At 40.5% G+C, this 21,870-nt stretch overlaps 1 protein-coding gene across 4 annotated transcripts; it reads left to right on the forward strand.

The window, feature by feature from the left end:
- The first annotated feature begins 1,014 nt into the window (after nt 1-1,014).
- Nucleotides 1,015-21,195, forward strand: dnm2b (dynamin 2b). 4 transcript variants are annotated; one of them, XM_034107544.2, is made up of 20 exons: nt 1,015-1,438; nt 4,602-4,675; nt 5,106-5,255; nt 5,344-5,547; nt 8,113-8,211; nt 8,581-8,741; nt 9,039-9,181; nt 9,622-9,757; nt 10,172-10,239; nt 11,804-11,942; nt 13,117-13,203; nt 13,286-13,356; nt 13,834-13,888; nt 16,128-16,238; nt 17,426-17,535; nt 17,625-17,736; nt 18,658-18,825; nt 18,943-19,169; nt 19,692-19,937; nt 20,333-21,195. In XM_034107544.2, exons 1-20 carry the CDS (start codon nt 1,278-1,280, stop codon nt 20,400-20,402), a joined length of 2,592 nt encoding a protein of 863 aa, XP_033963435.1. In that variant the 5' UTR covers nt 1,015-1,277; the 3' UTR covers nt 20,403-21,195. The 4 variants fall into 4 exon arrangements, with proteins under 4 accessions (XP_033963435.1, XP_033963270.1, XP_033963355.1 ...); XM_034107379.2 differs by lacking the exon at nt 11,804-11,942 and adding an exon at nt 10,621-10,759 and having other exon boundaries at nt 1,016-1,438; XM_034107464.2 differs by lacking the exon at nt 11,804-11,942 and adding an exon at nt 10,621-10,759 and having other exon boundaries at nt 1,016-1,438; nt 20,336-21,195.
- Nucleotides 21,196-21,870: the final 675 nt, after the last annotated feature.

Here is a 21,870-nt window from a genome sequence, read left to right on the forward strand (position 1 = left end):
CCGCAGCAACTTCGCCCCCCATCTCGAGCAGCAGGCAAGGAGGAAGAGGAAGAACAGGTGGGGTGGTCATCAGCAGCATCATCATCTTCTTCCACATCTCCTTCGATCTCTACTACTGTATGGTAGTTGTAGTCATCAAGTTAGCTTCTCTTGGCTCGTCTTCTTGTGTCTCTTCAGCCCCCAAGTTAACGTTAGCTGTCAAGTTAGCACTAGCACTGACGTTAGCTCCCTCCTCTCTCGGTTCTGTTGTAGCAGCAGTCACAACGTACGATGTGCTCCCACCAGTTACATTCGGTTGGTCTTCTTGATCAGGTTGTTTAGCCGCCTTTTTAAAGAAATTGCCTAAGTTGTTTTTTTCTTTTCGACATGTCAGCAGCAGCAACAATGCCTGGTAAACATGCAGTGCTAACTAAACGAGCTTGTGACTGAGTGGGTAGTGGGTGGAGCTGCGGGCAGCGTGCAAGCAGGCGACACTTTTTTCATGAATCATAAACTCTAAATATAATTTTATTTCACTTATTTTACACCTTTGAAAATAAAACATGCCCAAAATGGAATTTATTTGGTCATCATATCAGTATTTTAGAGAGCTCCCCCCAAATTTCACAAACCATGTTCCCAGGGGAGCTCATGTCACCACTAGGGGAGCTATAGCTCCCCCTGCTCCCCTCCAGTTCGCACCCTGTGAAATGGGTTCATATGGCTTATTTGTGATAAAGCACAAATAAGTGAATTCATTCGCAAAACAGATGTGGTATTCTTGAATTTAATAACAACTGTTTGATTTCCTTGAGTGCACAATGGAGAGGTTTTTTTTACCGCATAAGCACTCTTCAATGCGTTCATACTTTTTTTGTGATTACAATCACACTTTGTAATTCCCCTGTTTCAAAGGGAAAGTCAAAAAACGTTATTGTAAAAAATGATGACGTATGTGTGTACATTGACGGACGTTCCATCTGACCAATGACAGAGGAGAGTGAGGCTGTAGGCGGAGCCATAATCTCCGGTGGCGGCTGGGTGTCGCCTGACCGGATGATGACAGAAGTTTACAGTTAAATGTGTGTACTTTTATCAGGCAATCATCCAGCTCTGTCTGCAGCTGGGAATTTTCACTCTAACCGTCCTTGTGTTTTCATTGAATAAACTCACAGAAGCTTTGACAGACTGCGGTGCCGTCTGGGAACTTTTGTTTGTCTGGAAGAGCAACCCTTTGGCTCTTATTTGACCGGGGAGCAGAGCAGGATAGAGCCCGCTGGGCTGACCGAGGTGCCGCTATGGGAAACCGGGGGATGGAAGACCTAATTCCCCTCATCAACAAGCTCCAGGACGCCTTCAGCTCCATCGGCCAGTCCTGCAACTTGGATCTGCCGCAGATAGCTGTCGTCGGCGGCCAAAGCGCAGGGAAGAGCTCCGTGTTGGAAAATTTCGTCGGAAGGTTGTACCTTTTATATGTGTCATTAGATTAATCTGACACTCTAAACGTGATTTGTTATTTTTATCAATGTAGTTTGTGACTGTTGCTGTTATTTTACGCCAAACGTTTGCGTACAAATCGCCAACTAAGCACTTGGTTAAGCACGTTGGTGCCTCCCAGTTTTTCTTAACGGATTTTTTTTCCTTTTTGGAACTGAGCAATACACAGTACACGAACAAAAACAGATGTTCACAATAACCGAGGGGCAATTTGGTTAAAAGTGTGTTTCAAATATATTTTAGGTTAGAACTCCATATCCTAAATCTTTCGAAACGTTACTTCCTCAGCAGGAATATTAGCAGAAACTGCCTCTTCCTACCAGGCCCATTCTGTCAAACATTTACAATGGTTGTTTTTCTTTGAGGCTGAATGCTTGGGTTGTAAATACATCTTTATTATGCTTCACATTTCAAAGGTCAGGTCAATGTTTTACTTGTAAGGGTGAGGAACACACAATAGTTGCAGTTTTGGTCAGGTATTGGTCAGATAGATTAATTATTGTAAGGGTCAGTGCAAATTAAAATTCCTCCCAGCATGCCTGCACTGCTGATTTTCTTTGTGAGGTTGATGAATAAGTATAAAGGTATTTGAATGACTAGTTGATGGAAAATTGCAGCAAAACCAACAGTTACACTAAAATCATATGTTACTGCTCAGTTTATAAACTGTGTAGGAAAAAGTGCTATGAAAAAGTCATAGACAGTTTGTTTTTCAGTTATAACATTGAGCCTTGAAGGAACATCTGAGGAAAGGGAAGAGGAAGAAGACATGTCGCTGCAGCAGAGGCCTATCTACTGGAGATATCTGTTGCAGCTTTGTGTTTTTATCTCCAAATAAAAAGGTGCCCAGAGACGGGAACACTTCTACATCTCAGAAAGATTTCACTTGTTTTCCAAGAGATTGGGAATGTTGATTAGGCAGCTAAGTCTCCTTTTTTTCCTGTCGCCTTTTGTCTCCCAGTCCCAAGTGACTGGGCAGACAGTAGGGGCATTGATAAGTCTGTGTTGGGGTCATCAGTGATGTCACCAGCTGCACTGTCATGTGTATATGACACACTGGGTACCAAATACCCACAGAAGGCTACTTAGCTGTTTACGTTTGTTAATTAGCTATAGTGACATGCAGCCGTTATCAACATTGGCTTGTTGATATACATTTGATATAGTTTATATAATGATTTTTAGTTAGTTAGCTGTTTTCAATATATCGTTTGCCAACATGTCGTAGGAACGCCTAAACAGGTCAAAGATGGAAAACATTGAACCTACATTTACGATTGTCTTCCTACTGTCTTAAATTGGTTATTGAAAAATCTCCAAAAGTAAAATCTTTGTCAGCTTTTGACGTGTCCTTAAACTGCAGAATGTTTCTTACCTCTTACCTCTGCTTTTATAATAATGATTGCATTTAATGAAAATTGAAAGCATGTGCCAGTTGATCCCAATTAGCAAAAGTAAACGCCACACCATTGGCCATAACAAGGCATAAGATTTGCTTTGCTGTGTGCACACAGAAACATTTAAAGAAAAGTAGGGAGAGTTAAGATGAAAATCTACAAACAAAAGTATAAAGAGGCTGAAGCATTCTCAAGCCCAAGCTCATTTGTAAAGCACTTTGGATTGCCTTGTGTTGAAATGTGCTATATAAATAAACTTGCCTTCCTGAAGCAAGTTTAGAAGTAGAGGTTCTTCTGCAGGAAGTGAAAGTCAAACTCGCAGCAGATACCATGGTAGCATCAGTGGATAACACTAAAAAAGATTCTTAATTTTAAAATAGTGTATGCCTTTTCGAACAACCCAAATTATTATTTCAAAAATATAGTATTATAAAGGAGAAAAGTATAATTATATAAAACACAATAACCAATTATTTTTGCAAGTGCAAATCCCAAATAAGAAGCATTGGTAATTGTCAAAATCTTCACAAATACTGAATGTATTAGTTTAAGTGTAACATTTGTCCGTAAGAATGGTTGGTGTATGTGGCACATTGTTTATTTAGATTTTTCCATATTGTTTCCTTTTGTTTGTAAAGTTTTGGATGGTTTTGCCATCAGGTCTCAGTTTTTGAGGGGACAAAACCTATATTAATCTGTCCATTTCAAAAACACGTCACCTTCACTTCAGTTTCTTTTTTTGTCCAATCAACATCCGAAATGAAAAGATGTTCTGTGTGCATTAAAAGAAAAACAAACAAAGGCACCAAAGAAGAAGAAGCAGCTAAAACTAGAGAACATGTGTTAGTTTTAAGTGAAACAATTAAATAAGACTTGCAGATTAGTTATCTTTCAATCAATTTAACAACACATTTAAAAAGCCCAAATCCACAAATGTACCCAAGACATGGATCAAATATATTAGGATTTAATTGATTAACTGTCTTGTTGTTGGTCATGGTATTATTCATGTTGCGTTTCAAAAGTGACAGGAAGGGATGAAGAGGATGTTGTGTAACATCCTCACTGCAACGCCAGCAGTGGACAGATAGTGCGTGTGTGTTTGTGTGTGTGAGAGAGTGTGTGTGTGTGTGTGTGTGTGTGTGTGTGTGTGTGTGTGTGTGTGTGGCCTGCTTACCTTACGCTAAAACTCAGTCTTGCTGCTGACCTGGCAAACACACAAAGAGAAGAGCAGACTGACAGACATATTCTCATGGCCTGGAGAGTTTGGTAGTCAGTGACCTGGAAATGATCACAATTATATTGAACACGAGTTTCCATTCAGATGAGCGTGTATGTAATGCGAAGTGGAAACAAAGAGACATGCTTCTTTCTCTATGCACTATTTATGATGGATAGTGTTGTAAGGTAATCCTGCCATGTATAAATAATGCGCACATGTACACGCGTAGACACTGCGGATTGATTTTAGAGCTTGTAAGCTTTTCATTTGGGTAGAAGCTGACACATATTCATTACTGACAGGAGATGTTTGAAAACAAAATGCTTATTGGCAGTTTAGTTACTGAGGGAAAAGCATCATTGCTGAATAATGAATCGGGGATCAATAAGAGTGCAATCGATTGCTCTTGCTCTTTAACACTTTATTGTTGTGACACAGCCAAAACCGCCATTTGTCTGTCCTAAGTTATCAGTGTGTTTTAAATTGTATATCTCTCTCTACTTCAGGGACTTCTTACCCAGAGGATCTGGCATCGTCACCCGTCGTCCGCTCATCCTCCAGCTGGTTAACTCTAAAGTGGGCAAGTAAAGAGACCAACTGTCGGGAAAGGGTTTGCACTCTTAAATCCAGACTTTACAAAACATAGAGTCTGATGTGTGTAGCCAAAATGAACAGTACTAGCTCATAGAAAATGTATAGTTAAAATCAATATTTAATCAAATGCATTGCAAAACAGATGTGCAGAAAATGCACTGAGTTATAGACAATTGAGTTGTAAAACAACCCAAAAGCACACATGAGTGTTTTTTGTGAAACTGACAGGTTCACACAATCTGTTCTCAAAAATCCATAGTTCAAATAGCTTATACAACAAGTTTAATGAAACAAATACTGCACTCCCCATCTGTGTGGCATCTCTCTCTGTTGCACCATCGTAACGTTTCTGTATCTATGTTCATATCAATTAATTGCCCTCTTTCCTGTCTAAATCTCTAATTTTCTCCGTGTAGAGTATGCAGAGTTCCTGCACTGTAAGGGCCGTAAATTTGTGGACTTTGATGAGGTCCGTCTGGAGATTGAAGCGGAGACTGAGAGGGTCACCGGATCCAACAAGGGCATCTCCACCGTCCCCATCAACCTCCGTGTCTACTCCCCTAATGGTAACACACACACAAATAAAAAAGTAGTATTTTGCTAAAGGTTTTCAGCCTCTAACCTCCTTCCTTATACCCCATCATCATCTCTCAGTGCTGAACCTGACCCTGATCGATCTTCCGGGGATGACCAAGGTTGCCGTGGGAGACCAGCCTGTGGACATCGAGCACCAGATCATGGAAATGCTGATGCAGTTCATCACCAAGGACAGCTGTCTGATCCTGGCTGTCACACCGGCCAACACTGACCTGGCCAACTCCGACGCCCTCAAGATTTCCAAGGAGGTGGACCCTCAGGGTAAGGGAACCGTGAGGAGTGTGTGTGTTCATGTATAGGATCATCTGAATGGCCTTGATAACTTTTCGCTGGTTATTTTTATAAATTTGACCTATTTTGCTCTAATTTACAAAGCTAATTTCTATATCTTGCAGCCATAATCACTCTTCCTTCTATAAATCTAAGCCTCAGTGCAAAAGCAGACTGCAGGCGTAATTAACAGATACATTATTAAAATACATCCTGGCAGCATAGATGTATTACAGGAGATTAGTGTGGAGGAAATTCTAATTCCCTTACAGAGAAACCGATAAATGATTCATGGTCAAGTTTGTCTTTTGTTATATTTAATAAAGTAATAAAAAAGTCAATATACAATTGAAATCGATCTCAAATGCAGGAACAGAGCAACTTCATCCTGAGAGGATAAAATGGCTTTGCACCCAGAACACAGCTTACCGTCACACTATATAGTAGAATGAAAATAGCCAACTGGTACTACCCATAACTTCTCTTAGGCATTAGATAAACATCGCCACCATTAAACCATAAAACCCCCCAGTCCTTAACCATTTGAAAAAGCCAACTTTTGCCCTTCCTGAAATGTCAATCCCAGAGTTAGGACTAAAAATACAATTTAACCGAGTCAAAGGCAATCATATTATAAGACATAATGTATATATATGATTTAAATGATTATATGATCATTTGACAGGACAATTAGTAGAGATATCATTAAATGTAATCATCCCAATCTTTCGTCTTCTTTTATTAAACCCAGACAAAGTTATTAAAGGTTCAGGCTTGTAATTATAGGACGAATGATAACTACAGCTTCTCCCTAACATTTCATTTAATGCCATCATCAGTTAAGAAATTATAATTTGTCTAATACTTTATGACAAAATACCTGCAAAACATATTGCATTCCCAACCATATTCAGCTGTACTTTAGTGCTAATGCTAAACTGGTAATAAGCTAATGCTAAGGCAATGTTAGCATACTTACAAACTTAATTAAGATGGACGACAAGATGGTAAATCTCTCCCCTGCTGAACATAAACGTGTTAGAATTGTCATTGTGACCATGTTAGCATACTGATGGCAGTTAGCTCTACTGTGCCTAAGTAAAGATGGTAGACTGTATGTGTAAAGGTACAGACCCACAGCTAGCAAGGCTGTAGACATAGCCTATAGTTTTGAGCAGTGTGGGCTATAAAATACTGTTTATATACTGTTCTACTGATGGTTATTATAATTGAAATACCTAAGTTATAACTTCCAATTATCTGTTTGAATCCTAAAATCCCATGTGTGAATGAGCGATAGATTCAGTATTAGCATTGATGCTTTTGTCTTTTTTTTTCTCATACTGATATTCTGAACAATCTGTGCTGTTGTATTTGCTGTAAAGTGTCTCTACTGTAGGCTATTTTTATTATATGTACATAAGGTGACCAGATTTTCAAATTTAAAACCAGGGACATTTTGAGTTTTGCGGTCAAAATTTCATTAACATATCCAATTTTCTTCACTGTTAATGAAAAAAGGGGGACAATTCTGGTTCAATTTAATTTGAACATTTTAACTGTTGGATACAAACAGAAGGACGATAGCTCATATATGAGACTTCCAAGGTATTTGATTTTGAGTGATTAGATGGGGTGTCCTGCTATCACCCTGGAGTGAAAATAAGTCTTTTATAATTTGACAGTTTTTTATTTATTCTTGTATAAAAACAGAAGGACGATAGCCCATATATGAGATTTCAAAAGTATTTTATTTTGAAACTCTACATCAGATTGTCCTGATTTTCTCTGATTGACTAGATGGGGTCTCCTGCTTATCACCCTGAAGTGAAATAAGTATTGGATTGACTTCGAATGACTCTTTGATTATGGACCGTTTCCATTAAATAATAATCAAAATATAGATGGACAATAGATCTAATTTGAGATTTTAAACAGCATACATTTTAAATTGTGCTTCAGAAAGTAATGTTATTTTAGGAGTGTTGTGAAATGGTGTCAACATCAATTGAAATTAGTCACCCAGTGGAAATGTCAGATATGTCTTCATAACTGTATACTTACATTTTACATTCATTCAGTTATAATGTGGTAGTTATACGTAGTTTGTTTTACATTATTATTGATCACATTATATAGTACATATTTCTTAATTTAAGCTCCAGTATATATGAAGATGTTTGGTGTGTTTTTTAGGTATATTTGTTATAGACCGAGTAAACGCTTTTATTTTGAAGGCAGTTTTTACAGGCCTCTACCGTAATGCATAGGATATTCGAGCACCGCAATACAAGGTGCTTTTGACTGTTTTCCGAAGTGGGGGCTGGCTTGACCACAGTCTGTTTACCCAGTGTTTCCTGACATGAAACGTTTTATTTCACCGTGCTATGTGTTTTTAACGTACATTAAAAAAACAGGGACATTTCCGGGGACAGCTTCAACCGGGGACAGGCCTATACAAACGGGGACGTCTGGTCACCCTATATGTACAGCACTTTGGCTCGACCAAAAATCGTTTATAAATGTGCTATATAAATAAAACTTGATTTGATTTAGGTCTACGGACCATCGGTGTGATCACCAAGCTGGACCTGATGGATGAAGGGACGGACGCACGAGACATCCTGGAAAACAAACTACTGCCGCTCCGCAGAGGTGAGAACCCCCCCCCCCCCCATACACACACACACACACACACACATTTTATTAAATCCTTGATTGGAATCCAGCTATTACATTACAATATTTACAGACTTTATATACTACCCAAAACAGGGTGTCTTTTCTTTAGGGGTCAGCCAATCATCAATCTGCATTATTTTCCCTGTAATTCCTGACATTGAAATCAAACAATTACTATGGTGTTAAATTGACTAATAGCTTTATTTGTATTGTTCCACATGTGAACAGCTCTCCAATTGTAGAAGTTATAATAATTTAATATTTGGTCGCAAGTGCTTTAGAATCAACATTTGTCTTTATTCCATAACTCACATTGAACAACTGATATTTGTCTTTCTTTAGGTTACATCGGGGTGGTGAACCGCAGTCAGAAGGACATTGATGGAAAGAAAGACATCCGCGCTGCTTTGGCTGCTGAGAGGAAGTTCTTCCTGTCCCACCCGGGGTACAGACACATTGCAGAACGCATGGGCACACCACACCTGCAGAAGACCCTCAATCAGGTGACACACACACACACACACACACACACACACACACACACACACACACACACACACACACACACACACACACACACACACACACACACACACACACACACACACACACACACACACACACACACACACACACACACACACAGTTTTTATCCCATTTACTTCAAGCTGCATTCTAGAAAAGAAAAATCCAGGGAACCCTTTTGATTCACAATTCTTCCTTCCTACAATTCTTCCATAATAAAATTGATTAGACAAAACTGTTGTATAACACTATTTATTTCTTGTATGTCTTTGCAGCAACTGACCAACCACATCCGTGATACGTTGCCAGGGTTACGCAGTAAGCTGCAAAGCCAGGTGCTATCGCTGGAGAAAGAGGTGGAGGAGTACAAGAACTTCCGCCCCGACGACCCAACGCGCAAGACCAAGGCTTTGCTCCAGTCAGTATACACACACACACTCACACACATAGCCGCGGGAAGTCATTTTACTTAGGGGGTGCTAGTGAACTGTCAACGGGGGGTGGGGGGGTAGCCTCGCTACGGAGACACGGTGGACCTCTGTCGCCTCACTCGCCTGTCAGCGCAACTTCAATGATGCCGTTTTCAAACACATTAAGGGCGGTGCCGACCGTGAGCGAACCGAGCCGGCCCTTGACGCCCGGCCGTTCTGTGATTCTCCAGATTCTAGGGGGTGCTGCAGCACCCCCAGCACCCCTACTTCCCGCGGCTATACACACACACACACACACACACTCACTCACTCACTCACTCACTCACTCACTCACTCACTCACTCACTCACTCACTCACTCACTCACTCACTCACTCATATGTTTCCATAAGTATAGAAATGTAATGTATAATACTTATAATCGGTAGAATGGTGCAGCAGTTTGGTGTGGACTTTGAGAAGTGCATCGAGGGCTCTGGTGATCAGGTGGACACCTCCAACCTGTCAGGTGGAGCAAAGATCAACCGCATCTTCCACGAGCGATTTCCCTTCGAGCTTGTGAAGGTGAGCAGTGTTGTAAATTTGTTTTAATATATTTTGAATGCATTACATCTATTAATTTCAATTTCAGCTGTTTTTTTTCTTCCACTTCTGCATATTTCTCATTTAATTTGGCACGGTATTGCTTTCTTTTATCATTCTGTTAATAAAAACAACTAAAGTATTGCTTTTCTCAGGGGTAAATAAGTGGCACTAGCATTGCAAAGTTGTTAATGTGCTTTGCCTTCTTAACTGTTTTGTATTTACACTACGTATGTGGAAACCTTTTTAAATGTTGTGGTCATACTGTAGCTATGTTTCCTAAACTCTCTTTTAATCCAGCGCAAACAAACACAAACAAGCAGATTATCCCTCCTCTTCCCCATTGTCAGTATATGCATGGCAGTTTATATTGGTTGTTTTTGCCCGGTGTCTTAGATGGAGTTTGATGAGAAGGAGCTGAGGAGAGAGATCAGTTACGCCATCAAGAACATCCACGGAGTCAGGCAAGTCTGCCAACAGCACACTGTGTTGCACACATTTGCTTTCTTTATGTCTTCCAGCCTTTTTTCCTGATATGTGTTCATTAGCTTTATAAAGACCCACTCTTTCTGTCTTCAAGTGTTTTGTATCTGTTGTCTCATTAAGTATGCTGTCTCTTCTGTCTGTCTTTGATTTCTTGTTTCTGTGAGTTGATTATATCTAGTCTCCTAGGCTGCTTGTTAGCCTTATTGCTGTCTTCCACTTCACTTCACATTTTCTTTTTCTACTACACCTAATTTGGTCCTCCTCAGTGTCTTCCTCCATCCGTGTGCCTGTCTCACACTCTCCCTGTGTGTCTATCTACCCTCGTCTCTCCATGTCTGTCGTATCTGTATGTCCTTCAGGACAGGCCTGTTCACCCCAGACTTGGCGTTTGAGGCCATAGTGAAAAAGCAGCTCATTAAGCTGAAAGAGCCCTGTCTGAAATGCATCGACCTGGTCATCCAGGAGCTCATCAACACAGTCAGACAGTGCACTAATAAGGTATCACTGCATGGTCTCCTGCCTGGCTGCCACACCTCTACACACACACCAGAGAGACCAGCCGACTGTAGAGTTGCCAGGTCCATTAAAGCAGCCAATTGAATCATTTTAGCTATGTGCTTTTGGACATAATTCCAGCATCCTGGATTAAAAGATAAAGTGAATGAACTCAATGGAAAGGTTCAGTTTTCACAGTCCTGATATGAAGTTCACTTGCAGAAACATTGGTGGTTGTATTTGAATATCCTGGCTGTACTTCACTGGAGTGGTGTCTCTGAGAAGATGTGTGGTTACAGACTGGATGTGGCTTGTTGCTGAAAAGTATCATTACAAAACAAGCTGCTAGGTTTCAGGCTGCGGCTGAAAGATGTACAGCCATGCTAGCGGCTCTGTGAGGCTGAATTTAGGCACACATGGTGCGAACATTTGCTATTGTTAAAATAACTTACTGGACTAGTTGCAATTGTGCCCAGATGGTGGTACTAGAGGAAGTTTAGGTTATTAACAATACCATTTGGATTTGCAGTATGTGAATCATGAACGTCTGTACAAAATTTCATGGCGATCCATCCAATAAATGTTAAAAGATATTGACTGACTGGCATTGAGAGATATATATATATATATATATATATATATAGCCATTCACCTATATATATATATATATATATATATATATATATATATATATATATATATATATATATATAGATAGCCATTCACCTGAGATGGCCTAAAAGCTGTGGTCTGACTCTCAACGCGCACATGAATAGGAAGCTGATGCAGCCATTAATACGTTTGAGAACCTGCAGCTTGTTTCTGTTCTGTAAATGAATTAGAACTAACTAAAATACCTTTTTCTCCCTCAATCTTCATTATCCTTTCCCTTTTTTGAACACTTCCTTTTCCCCCCAAACTATTCCATTCAACTTGGGATTTCACTTTATTTTTTGCCACCATTTCCCATTTCCTCTTCATGCTACACTGCCTCCTTCCCTCACCTGCCATTAAACCTCAAACTCCCATGATGCCTCACCACCACAGGACAGGCCTGTTCACCCCAGACTTGGCGTTTGAGGCCATAGTGAAAAAGCAGGTCATTAAGCTGAAAGACCCCTGTCTGAAATGTGTCGACCTCGTTGTCACCGAGCTTGCCGCCCTGATCAGGAAGTGCACGGAAAAGGTAAACGGGAACAGTGGACAGACAGATTTAAAAATGATTAATTTAGAGAGCGAACAAATGCAGTCAGTCAGTGATAGAGAGCAGTCAAAAAAAGGAAAAGAGAGGAAAATGTAATCAACTAACTTATCCCTGTCTGTTATTGCTGATCCATTCCCCTTACCGCTGTTTGAAGGCTTCACGTCCCACCCGTCTACCCCTTGGTTCCCTCTTTAATGACGAATCTAACGAGCCCTTTCCCTATCGAGACCCTGGACCTCTACCGGCACACTTACCCCATCCTCACTGTGATTGGTGATGTACATAACACCCCCTCACCTCACCTCACTTATCCAATCCGATCCCCACTCTCACACTAAGGAATTGGGCTGTTCCCCACCCTGTCTTGTCAATGGAAATGTTCATGTATTACTCCTGTGATACCCCCTTTACTGCACCATTGACACCAATAACACAACCCCCCCACACACACAAACACACACCTCCATCAGACCCTCTCCAATCTTCATCTCTTTCTAAAATCTAACCTGATCCTTTTTTCTGCTTCTTCCTCCCTGATTTGTTGAGACTTGCTATCAGCTTGAGATGATATTATGCTAATTAGAGTTGGGGTAAGCTCTTCCTGTAAGGATTGAGATTCTCATATTCTATTATTCATTATTTGTAATTCTTTTTTGTATTTATCTAACTGATGGACAATATTCCTAAAGACCAATTTGTTGTTATGTCCAGCATTATTCAAAATTAACTTAACTTTGCCTTCTTGCGGTCATTTCCAACACCACCTTTATAAACCATCAATAGACTGGTGTAGATTATGAAATAAGCAGCCGTCTATACTAAACTGAGAATCAATTTTGAACGATGAGATACCGGAAGATTTACACCCCTGACCCTTATGTTTACACTGGTAACAACTTCATAGCTTTTGCAACACCTAAAGCTGACAAGTAGTCTCCAGCTGATACAGATCTCTTTAGTGCATGCCTGCTCAGTGTTCATGTTGAATGCCCTGCCTCGTATTTTGTGTTTATACTCTATATTTACTGTCAGTGGTTGTTGGGAGTTACTGCTTATGAGGAAACAAAGTGTTGCAGTGTTGTGTAAGCCTGCACAGGTGTGTGTCCTGTAATCACGGTGCCTGCAGCAGTGCGTGTGTTTGTGTGTGGCTCTACAGCTGGGATCGTACCCTCGACTGAGAGAAGAGACGGAGAGAATCGTCACCACCTACGTCAGAGAGAGAGACAGCAAGACCAAAGAGCAGGTGTGTATGGTGTGTGTACAGTGTTAGTGTGTGTACAGTTTCCTTTGTTTGTGTACATACCATGTAATGATTTTTCTCTCAGGTGCTGCTGTTGATCGACATTGAGCTCTCCTACATCAACACTAATCATGAGGACTTCATTGGATTTGCCAAGTAAGATACTTATTTATTATTACTTATTAATTTGTTTTATTAGAAACGGGGGTCGGTAGGTTTTTTTCTTATTCTTTTCTGCAAAGATTTAAAGATTCTTCTTGGTATATATGAGACTAAATGTGTGTGCTTTGGACTGTTGACAGAATATTAAAAGCAACTTCCATATCAACTTGGGTGCTGGTAGAAGAATAATGGCAATTTTTCACTATTTCCCAATATGACTGGACAAATGGTTAATTGATAAATCAATCAAATATAAAATAATTATTAATTGCTGCCTATATCCATTAAAATGCAAACAGTCAGTACACATGTTTAATCAAATCTGAAAAACCCTTATGCTTTCCATCTGAAATGATTAAAGAAAACATATAAAAAGAAAAGGAAAAAAATAATATAATTTGATTAATATTCCAGAAATATCTTGTATGCATTTGTTAGCATACCCCTCATCCTTCAATGTCTCTCCTGCAGTGCCCAGCAAAGGACGGCTGCTAACATCACCAAGAAGAGAGTCATGCCCAATCAGGTAACTCTGCTGTTTAAAACTCTGTAGCATCACAGCAGCTGCTTTCTCCTGCTGCTCCTTTATTTCCCGTTCTCTCTGTCGTTGCCTCAGCCCGTCTCTCCTGCCACGTGTCCCTCTGTTGATTCACATTTACACACTCTTGTCTGTGCCCCTGTTGTCATTTTTCTCCCTTTCCTCTTTCTCTTCTTCTGTTCCTCCTTCTCATGACCCAGGGGGAGATTCTTGTAAGTACGGTGCCCACTGGCTGCACCTCCACTTGTCACTTCCTCTTTGGGTGGGTGGGGGAGTCGAGGAACCAGATTTGTGCTCCTTGATGAAGAAGAGGGAAGTGAAAGAGTTACACTCATGGATGTATCATCATGAGAACCGGATACCCTGTACCAAGAGTTTCTCACCCAGTGAATAAGCTAAAGTTATTGTTTTCTCATTCTGTATTTTTCAGTATTGTTTTTTCATGTGTGGGATATGATAAAACCAGTGGCGAGCCGTAACTTTTATACCTAGGCCCTCTAACCGCCACCCCTTCCCTCGAAAAAAAAAAAAAAGTTATTATGTCACAGCGGAATAAAAAGCCAACGGCTCGGGGTGCAAAACGCATCAATGAAAAGCGACCCTCTACCACACAAAACAACACCTGTAAATAACCCAATTTGTGTTCTTTGAAATTGAAAAGGATATTGCATTGTGTTTGTTACTTTCGTTGCAGTTGTATGTCTTAAGTATAATTTGGCATGCTTTTATTTTGAAGGCGAGTTTACGCTGTTGACAGGAAGTTGTTGTTGCTATGGAAACAAGAAAAGTTTCACAGCGGGCGGAACTTGTCATAAAGTCCGCGATAATAAAACCCACCCATTTAGAGGGAAGATATGATTGGTCAACTGTACTGTCATTTGACAGTATGTAAATGCATAGCTGGACGTCCAACAGTTCCTGTCTTCACAGTAAGAGATGAGCTTCTTTCATTTAACCCTTTACATTCTAACAGAAACTGAATAGGCAGATTCGAAGGATTTATTTCTATGGAAATGTTATTTTAAATACAATTAAATCAAGTTATTTTGGTAAAACTAATGAAAAATATAACTAAAAAACATATTTAAAAAAAAATATATATATATATATTTTTAATGTTTTTAAATATTATTTTGTAGAATATTTTAGGCCTTCAGAGAGGGCCTAGAGGGCCCTGACGGCTCGCCACTGGATACAACATAAGAAGCCTTTCTAGAGATCCCTATGTCTTATTCTTGCACAGCGATGTGAACAAAAAAACAACAAGAGTTTGTGTATATTTTTGTAAAACCATTGAGTTTATTATTATTTATAAGAATGGATATCGACATCTTTAACATATGCCTTTATTTAGAAATTCCCAAGGCATGACTGTGTCACCATTTTTGTCCAAGCAGACCACCGTCCTAAACATTGAAACAGTGCTTAAACACGAGAGATGTGGCGCTTTAAAGTGAAACACTTTTGTAAAGCCTAGAAATACAATTACAAAATTACATTATTAATTATGTGAGTTGATATAAATATAACTGGTGTTGTTAAATGGGCACATGATATCATCTCATAGCGTTGGCAGGCGTCAGAATTGAATCAATGAACATTGTATCATGGCAGATTCATGATATCACCAAACAATCGTATTGTTCTTTAAATGATTGATATAGCGTTGTATCATGGTAAAAGTATTCACATGCTCAAAGTTTAAGATTGTCTCAAATAAATGAAAGCGCCCCCTCGGTGGCCCTGAGCTCGTCTATGCTCAACCGCCTTGATCATAATAGAGATGTATGTAGAAAAGGCTGCAGGGGAATCCTTAACTGAAGCACCACAGCTTGCAACTCTACAATACACTCATGGTTACACCACCACACAATCCATATGTCCTCTCATTATCCCTGTGTGTCTGTTCCCTTTGTCTCCTTGTCCGTCAGTCTGACAGAGAGAGAGAAACAGAGAAGGTGACTTTTTATTGGAGCCTGTCATTTATTCTCTGTCTCTGTGTTTGTTATGAATTTTCCGGTAAGACAGTTTGGCCTGATCTGACTGCATTGTGCATCTTTTTCTTGCAAAACTGTTGCACTTGCATGTCTTTTCTGCTTTATTTTGCTGTCAATTATTTCTACACATGAATGTTTTTGTCTTTCATTTGTTTCTATTATTCTATTTGATTTCTGTAGATACATATAGGGGTGTGTGGTTTAGTCAACTGTTGGGCTCTCGTGTGCAGGTGATCCGCAGAGGCTGGCTCACCATCAACATCAGCATCATGAAGGGAGGATCCAAGGACTACTGGTTTGTCCTGACAGCTGAGTCTCTCTCCTGGTACAAAGATGAGGAGGTAAGGCTACTAAGGGGACAACATATCGCCTTATTTGCATGCGATAGGCAAGTTTATTTATATAGCACCCTTCAACACAAGGCAATTCAAAGTGCTTTACAAAAATGAAAGAGATTAAGAGCATTAAGAAACATTATAAAAGGGCATTTAAAGTCACTCATTTAAAGGTGGGGTAGGTAAGTTTGAGAAACCGGCTCGAGATACACTTTTTGTTATATTGCATGGAATGCTCTTAACATCCCGATAGCAATGAATATCTTAATTGCTTTGACAAAAAATCCATTAAAAAATGTCACCTGTGGAAGCTGTAGTACTGTAAAAAGCACGACCAATCAATTTAGCCGGGCCGGCTAAAGTAACTGGATGGCCTACCTGCCTGTCAGCCTTCCATCTGTGCACACACTTATCTCTTAGCCCTCATTGGTCATGTGCGCGTTCGTGTGTGTTGGAGGAGGGGCTCTGTAAGGAAGTAGCAGATTTTTTCCGGTTGTGTATTTTCGAATTCTAGCGTACTCAAGCTGGTTTCTCCAAAATTACCTACCCCGCCTTTTAAAAGCAAAGATAGTAAAACATGAATAACAAAGGTACATGAATACAAATTAGAGTGCAGTGTGAGATACACACATCGCAAATGTTTAGGTCTGACTCTCAATCATTGCTAACTTTTTTTAGCAGAAATATTTTTCTTTGACCTCACTTTCTTTCTGCTTTCTTTTTTAACTTATCCTTTAATTATTTCAAGTGTTTCATGCTCAACGAACCCCTCTTTGTATAATTCTAATCTGCAATCCAATATTTCGAAAATTCAACGGATCCTGGCCATATTTGTGTAGCATATACAATTCATTTGCTCCCAGACATTCATTTGGCTTGCTAGTTGTGGACCCAATCTGTGGTCAAAAACCACCTAAGGTCCTTTCAGTATTTCTACTAATCACGTAAGCATACAATAGTGACTTTTGACTTTCTGTTTGATAGGAGCGTCCTCCTACCTGAGGTTATTTTACAGGTACAACCTCACATAGAGAGAAAGTTTGAGAAATATTCTAGCATCTTGTAAAGTACTTATAAATGTGCACCTAATAAAGCCCACTTGTTGTACCTTGAAAACACTTATTATAGGGAAGAGACTGTTTATTTGTTATAGTATGACTTATTTTATTGTTGTCATATCATTTGTTTATCAGGAAAAAGAGAAGAAGTACATGCTGCCTCTGGACAACCTGAAGCTGAGAGATGTGGAGAAGGGCTTCATGTCCAGCAAACAAGTCTTCGCCATCTTTAGCACTGAACAGAGGTGCGGCTGCTTTAATCCTCTAAAACAGTCATGTTTACGGTGTTAGTCCGTTCTGATCTTTGGTTCATTTCAACATGTGTGTCTTACAGGAATGTGTACAAAGACCTGCGTCAGATTGAGCTGGCGTGTGGCGCTCAGGAGGACGTGGACAGCTGGAAGGCCTCGTTCCTCAGAGCTGGTGTTTACCCAGAGAAAGATCAGGTAAACTAGAGTGTAGTAACTTTTTTAATCTAGTAACCCTAAGTTAATTGTTTTTACAAAGGACTGCAGCTTAACTTTAAATGTGGCCGGAGGATTTCTAAAGATATAGCGATGAAAACCCAAAGGTAAAAAGTTAGTACGCTCTAAGATGTCAGCGTTTCGGCTGATACACAGTAATTTGATATTTAAAGATAAAGTCAACTTTTCAGTTTAATAAAATCATTAAATGTTTCTTCCACAACATGCATATGCTAATTTAATGTACTGCCCTGCTGCTCCAGGAAGCACACTGGGGATCCAACATGTCGGTCATAGTTTACCTTGCACTTTGTATAATCAGGTCTGGTCGCAAGAGAGCAATTATATCAAGAGATGTTATTTGAGATCAATAATGCTGATGTAGTGTGGATGAAAATACAAATGTGGATTAAACTGTATTTGCATGTATGTGTCCAATCATTTTGAGACGTGCACACTGTCATTTGAAAGCCCCTTACACAGCTTTAAATCTATTTGTATTTCTCTATAACAGTAAATATAGTATTTAAAGACAAAAAAATAGCTTGAATTTCTATTTATTTGATTTAAACTCAGCCTTCTATACTTAAAAACTCTGCCTAACTGCTTCATCATGTCTGTGGGGTTGTGCTTCAAACATATTTTGATTGACAGTTGTCGTCAGCTCCTATTTCAGATATTGCTTCTTGCGCAGACAAAAACACAAAAACTTATTTCTCAGATGTGTTAGAACCAAAGTGATGTCCAACATTGGCAGACGTATATTCACGTCGTTGGGTAGCCGTAGTAGAAATCTGAAGGGGAGAACATATATTTTCGGGACCTTTACAGATTGCACTAACATAAACAAAACATCTCTGCCCCCCCCCCCCCCTCACATCTCTCTATCTTGGTGTCTTTCAGCCTGCGAGTGAAGATGTGATGAATCCGAGCGACACCGTGTCCATGGACCCACAGCTGGAGCGGCAAGTGGAGACCATCCGCAACCTGGTGGACTCGTACATCGGCATCGTTAATAAGTCCATCAGAGACCTCATGCCCAAGACCATCATGCACCTCATGATCAACAGTGTACGGGTTCTGCTTTATCTCTTTTCCCATTAGTCATATTCAACATCTAGACAGGTATGAGAAATGTCATTTATCATTCTTGCAGTATTAAAGTATTTGTTTGTGTCCGATCTCCAGGCGAAGGACTTCATCCACTCCGAGCTGCTGGCCTACCTGTACTCGGCCGGGGACCAGGGCAGTATGATGGAGGAGTCCCCGGAGCAGGCCCAGAGGAGAGACGAGATGCTGAGGATGTACCACGCTCTGAAAGAGGCCCTCGTCCTCATAGGAGACATCAGCACCACCACCATTTCTGTCCCAGTGCCTCCACCTGTAGACGACAAATGGATTGCCAAGGACCCGAGGTAACACATATTTACAATCTAGGTTTAAGCTGACCAATATATATTTTGGCCACCAGAGGCCACTGACGTGTTAATTTCTCTACTGTACTGGACCTGTTCAAGATGTAAATTGGAACAGGATGCATTCCTAGTCATAGTTAAAAAACGAAGAAGAAATCCAATATCGCTGTTTATGTTAAACAACAATCCCCAAGGGCTTAAACATTTCTAGAATCATTCTATAGAGGGAAAGCAGGATAATATGTCGCACTCATTATCATGCAGTCAACAGCTAGTAGACGCTCCACTCACACTTCCAAATAGCTTCAGTGTATTGCCACCTGGTGCAAATAGATAAAATAATATAAACTATAAAATCCACTTTAATAAATGTACTTGTATTTAATCATATCATCTTGAGTATAATCATTATGTTTGCATATTCTGCTAATACAAATATGCATATAATATCTTTATGAACACATGTACAGTAGAGTGCATTACATCAAAATACCGTAACATCCTTGTCTCTCTGTGTCTCAGTCCTCCACCTGCGTCCCGCCCTGCCGCAGCAACAGCGCCCCCTCCCAGCAGACCCCCTGCAGTGAGGGGCCCCACCCCAGGCCCTCCGCCCCCTCTCAACCCCTCCCCAGCATTCGGGGGACCGCCCGTGCCGACTCGCCCACCGGGACAAGTGGCCTACGCCGGGGATCCAAACTCTGGATCTGTGCCTCTAGTTCCTTCCAGGCCGGCCCGCGTGCCTCCCGCACTGCCGCCAGGGATTCCCAGGTAAAATCGTTCACACACACACACACACACACACACACACACACACACACACACACACACACACACACACACACACACACACACACACACACACACACACACACACACACACACACACACACACACACACACACACACACACACACACACACACACACACACACACACACACACACACACACACACACACACACACACACACACACACACACACACATTGTGGCTTTGTATTGGTGGAAGTGGCTGGTGCTGCTGGTGATGGGTTGTACTGTATGTTCTGGCTTTTTGGTGTTTTGGGAATCTTTGCTGCATGGTTATCTGATGATATTTTTCCTTGCATGTGTCCCCCTCCCCCCTCTTTCCCCCAAAACCTCTCCTCCTCTCTCTTCCTGCAGCAGAAGACCCCCGGGTGCTCCCATCCGACCCACTGTCATACGTCCTTCAGAGCCCTCCCTGCTTGACTAGAAACACACACACACACAATTCTTGTTTACACGTTTATATTTCTGTAGAGCAGAGTCATCTGTTATTTCCCATGTGTAACTACACACCTACAGTAACCTGTCATATGATGCTGTTCAGTCTGTGCATTTCAGAAACATTATGTATGTACTTTAACTAAATGTGTAGGCAGAGGATTTTGTTAAACAAAGAATATGAAGACATTTTCTGCATTATGTGTGATGAAAAGGGATACATGATTTTATTGACTTTACAAACCTGTCTTGAATGTTGTGATTGTTTCATTTGAAATGTGTCTTTAAAACAATATATGTGACTCATAACTTTGATATAATGGTAACAAAAACGATTTTCGAAGTCATCTTTTGTGAGCTGTATACTTGTTAACGTTTTGTCAGTAATCTCACACACTAAGCACCTCGTTAAGAAAGCAGCACTTTCCATCAAGTCTCTTTTCTCTTCCTTGATGGTGTATTTTCAAAGCCTTAAATTGAGCATAGTAAAATTAGACTTACTAATGGCATTTGTATTTTGGCGTCATTACAATATTTTTCAAGGATACATTAATTACGTTTTTTGTGTTTCTCTTTTGTGGAACAATTGAAAAGTGACAGATACCTACCACCACTGCTCTCATTGTAGGTGATATTTGAATCAAGTGCCTTGAGCAAAATACAAATGACTCACTTATCACTTTAAAAAAGCCCAATAAAAGATAATCATCCAAGAGAAAGGGCCTGCCCGTCTGTCAGCAGGTGTATACAGAGATGTATTGAATAAAGGAATATAAGGTGTCGTGGCTGGTGCGTGTTACTGTTGTGTGTTTTCTTGAATTCTCATGCACCACCAGGCTCCTGTTTGTTTTGACAGTAAACATGTGGTGCGTCGTGTACTTCCTGTCACTGAGTGAGTCGATCAGCCCGCAGTTCAGAGAGAGTGTGTGATAGTCAATGCAGGCGGCCATGCAGAGCACGAACGCTTCACTTTTCTGTGTGCAGCCTGGCATGAGCTCACTTCCTTTCTACCTGGAGCCGTGGGTTACCATGGTGACTGTGGTTGCCAGTGGCAACACACGGTAAAGACAGTGTTGCTCGTTGCTTTTGGGCAGGAATGAATAAAAGGTATGCAATCCTCCGCCTGCTTTCAGAGATATCTTTCTTCTCCCATGCTTCTGTCAGCTGTCAGTGATCCGCTCCTGATCTGAAACTGATCATAACATCTGCTCATGGTTTTCTCTCACAGGCGACCTCCACAAGTCCCCTCTCGTCCAAACCACTGGTGAAGGATCTCAGATGTTCTGCACACAGCGTCTGACTTTATAACCTCCTATGTCCACATTCTGGAACTGGATATATAGTTTTTGTAAATATTTGTAAGGATTGAAATGATGCAGAATTATTTGTGTTGAGCTCGCCTCAGCTCACAATATGGTGTATAACCTCTGAACAGACAGGCGTGTTATGAAGCTGGC

This window comes from Pseudochaenichthys georgianus, chromosome 1 (genome assembly GCF_902827115.2).
Source record: "Pseudochaenichthys georgianus chromosome 1, fPseGeo1.2, whole genome shotgun sequence".
NCBI lineage: Eukaryota > Metazoa > Chordata > Actinopteri > Perciformes > Channichthyidae > Pseudochaenichthys > Pseudochaenichthys georgianus.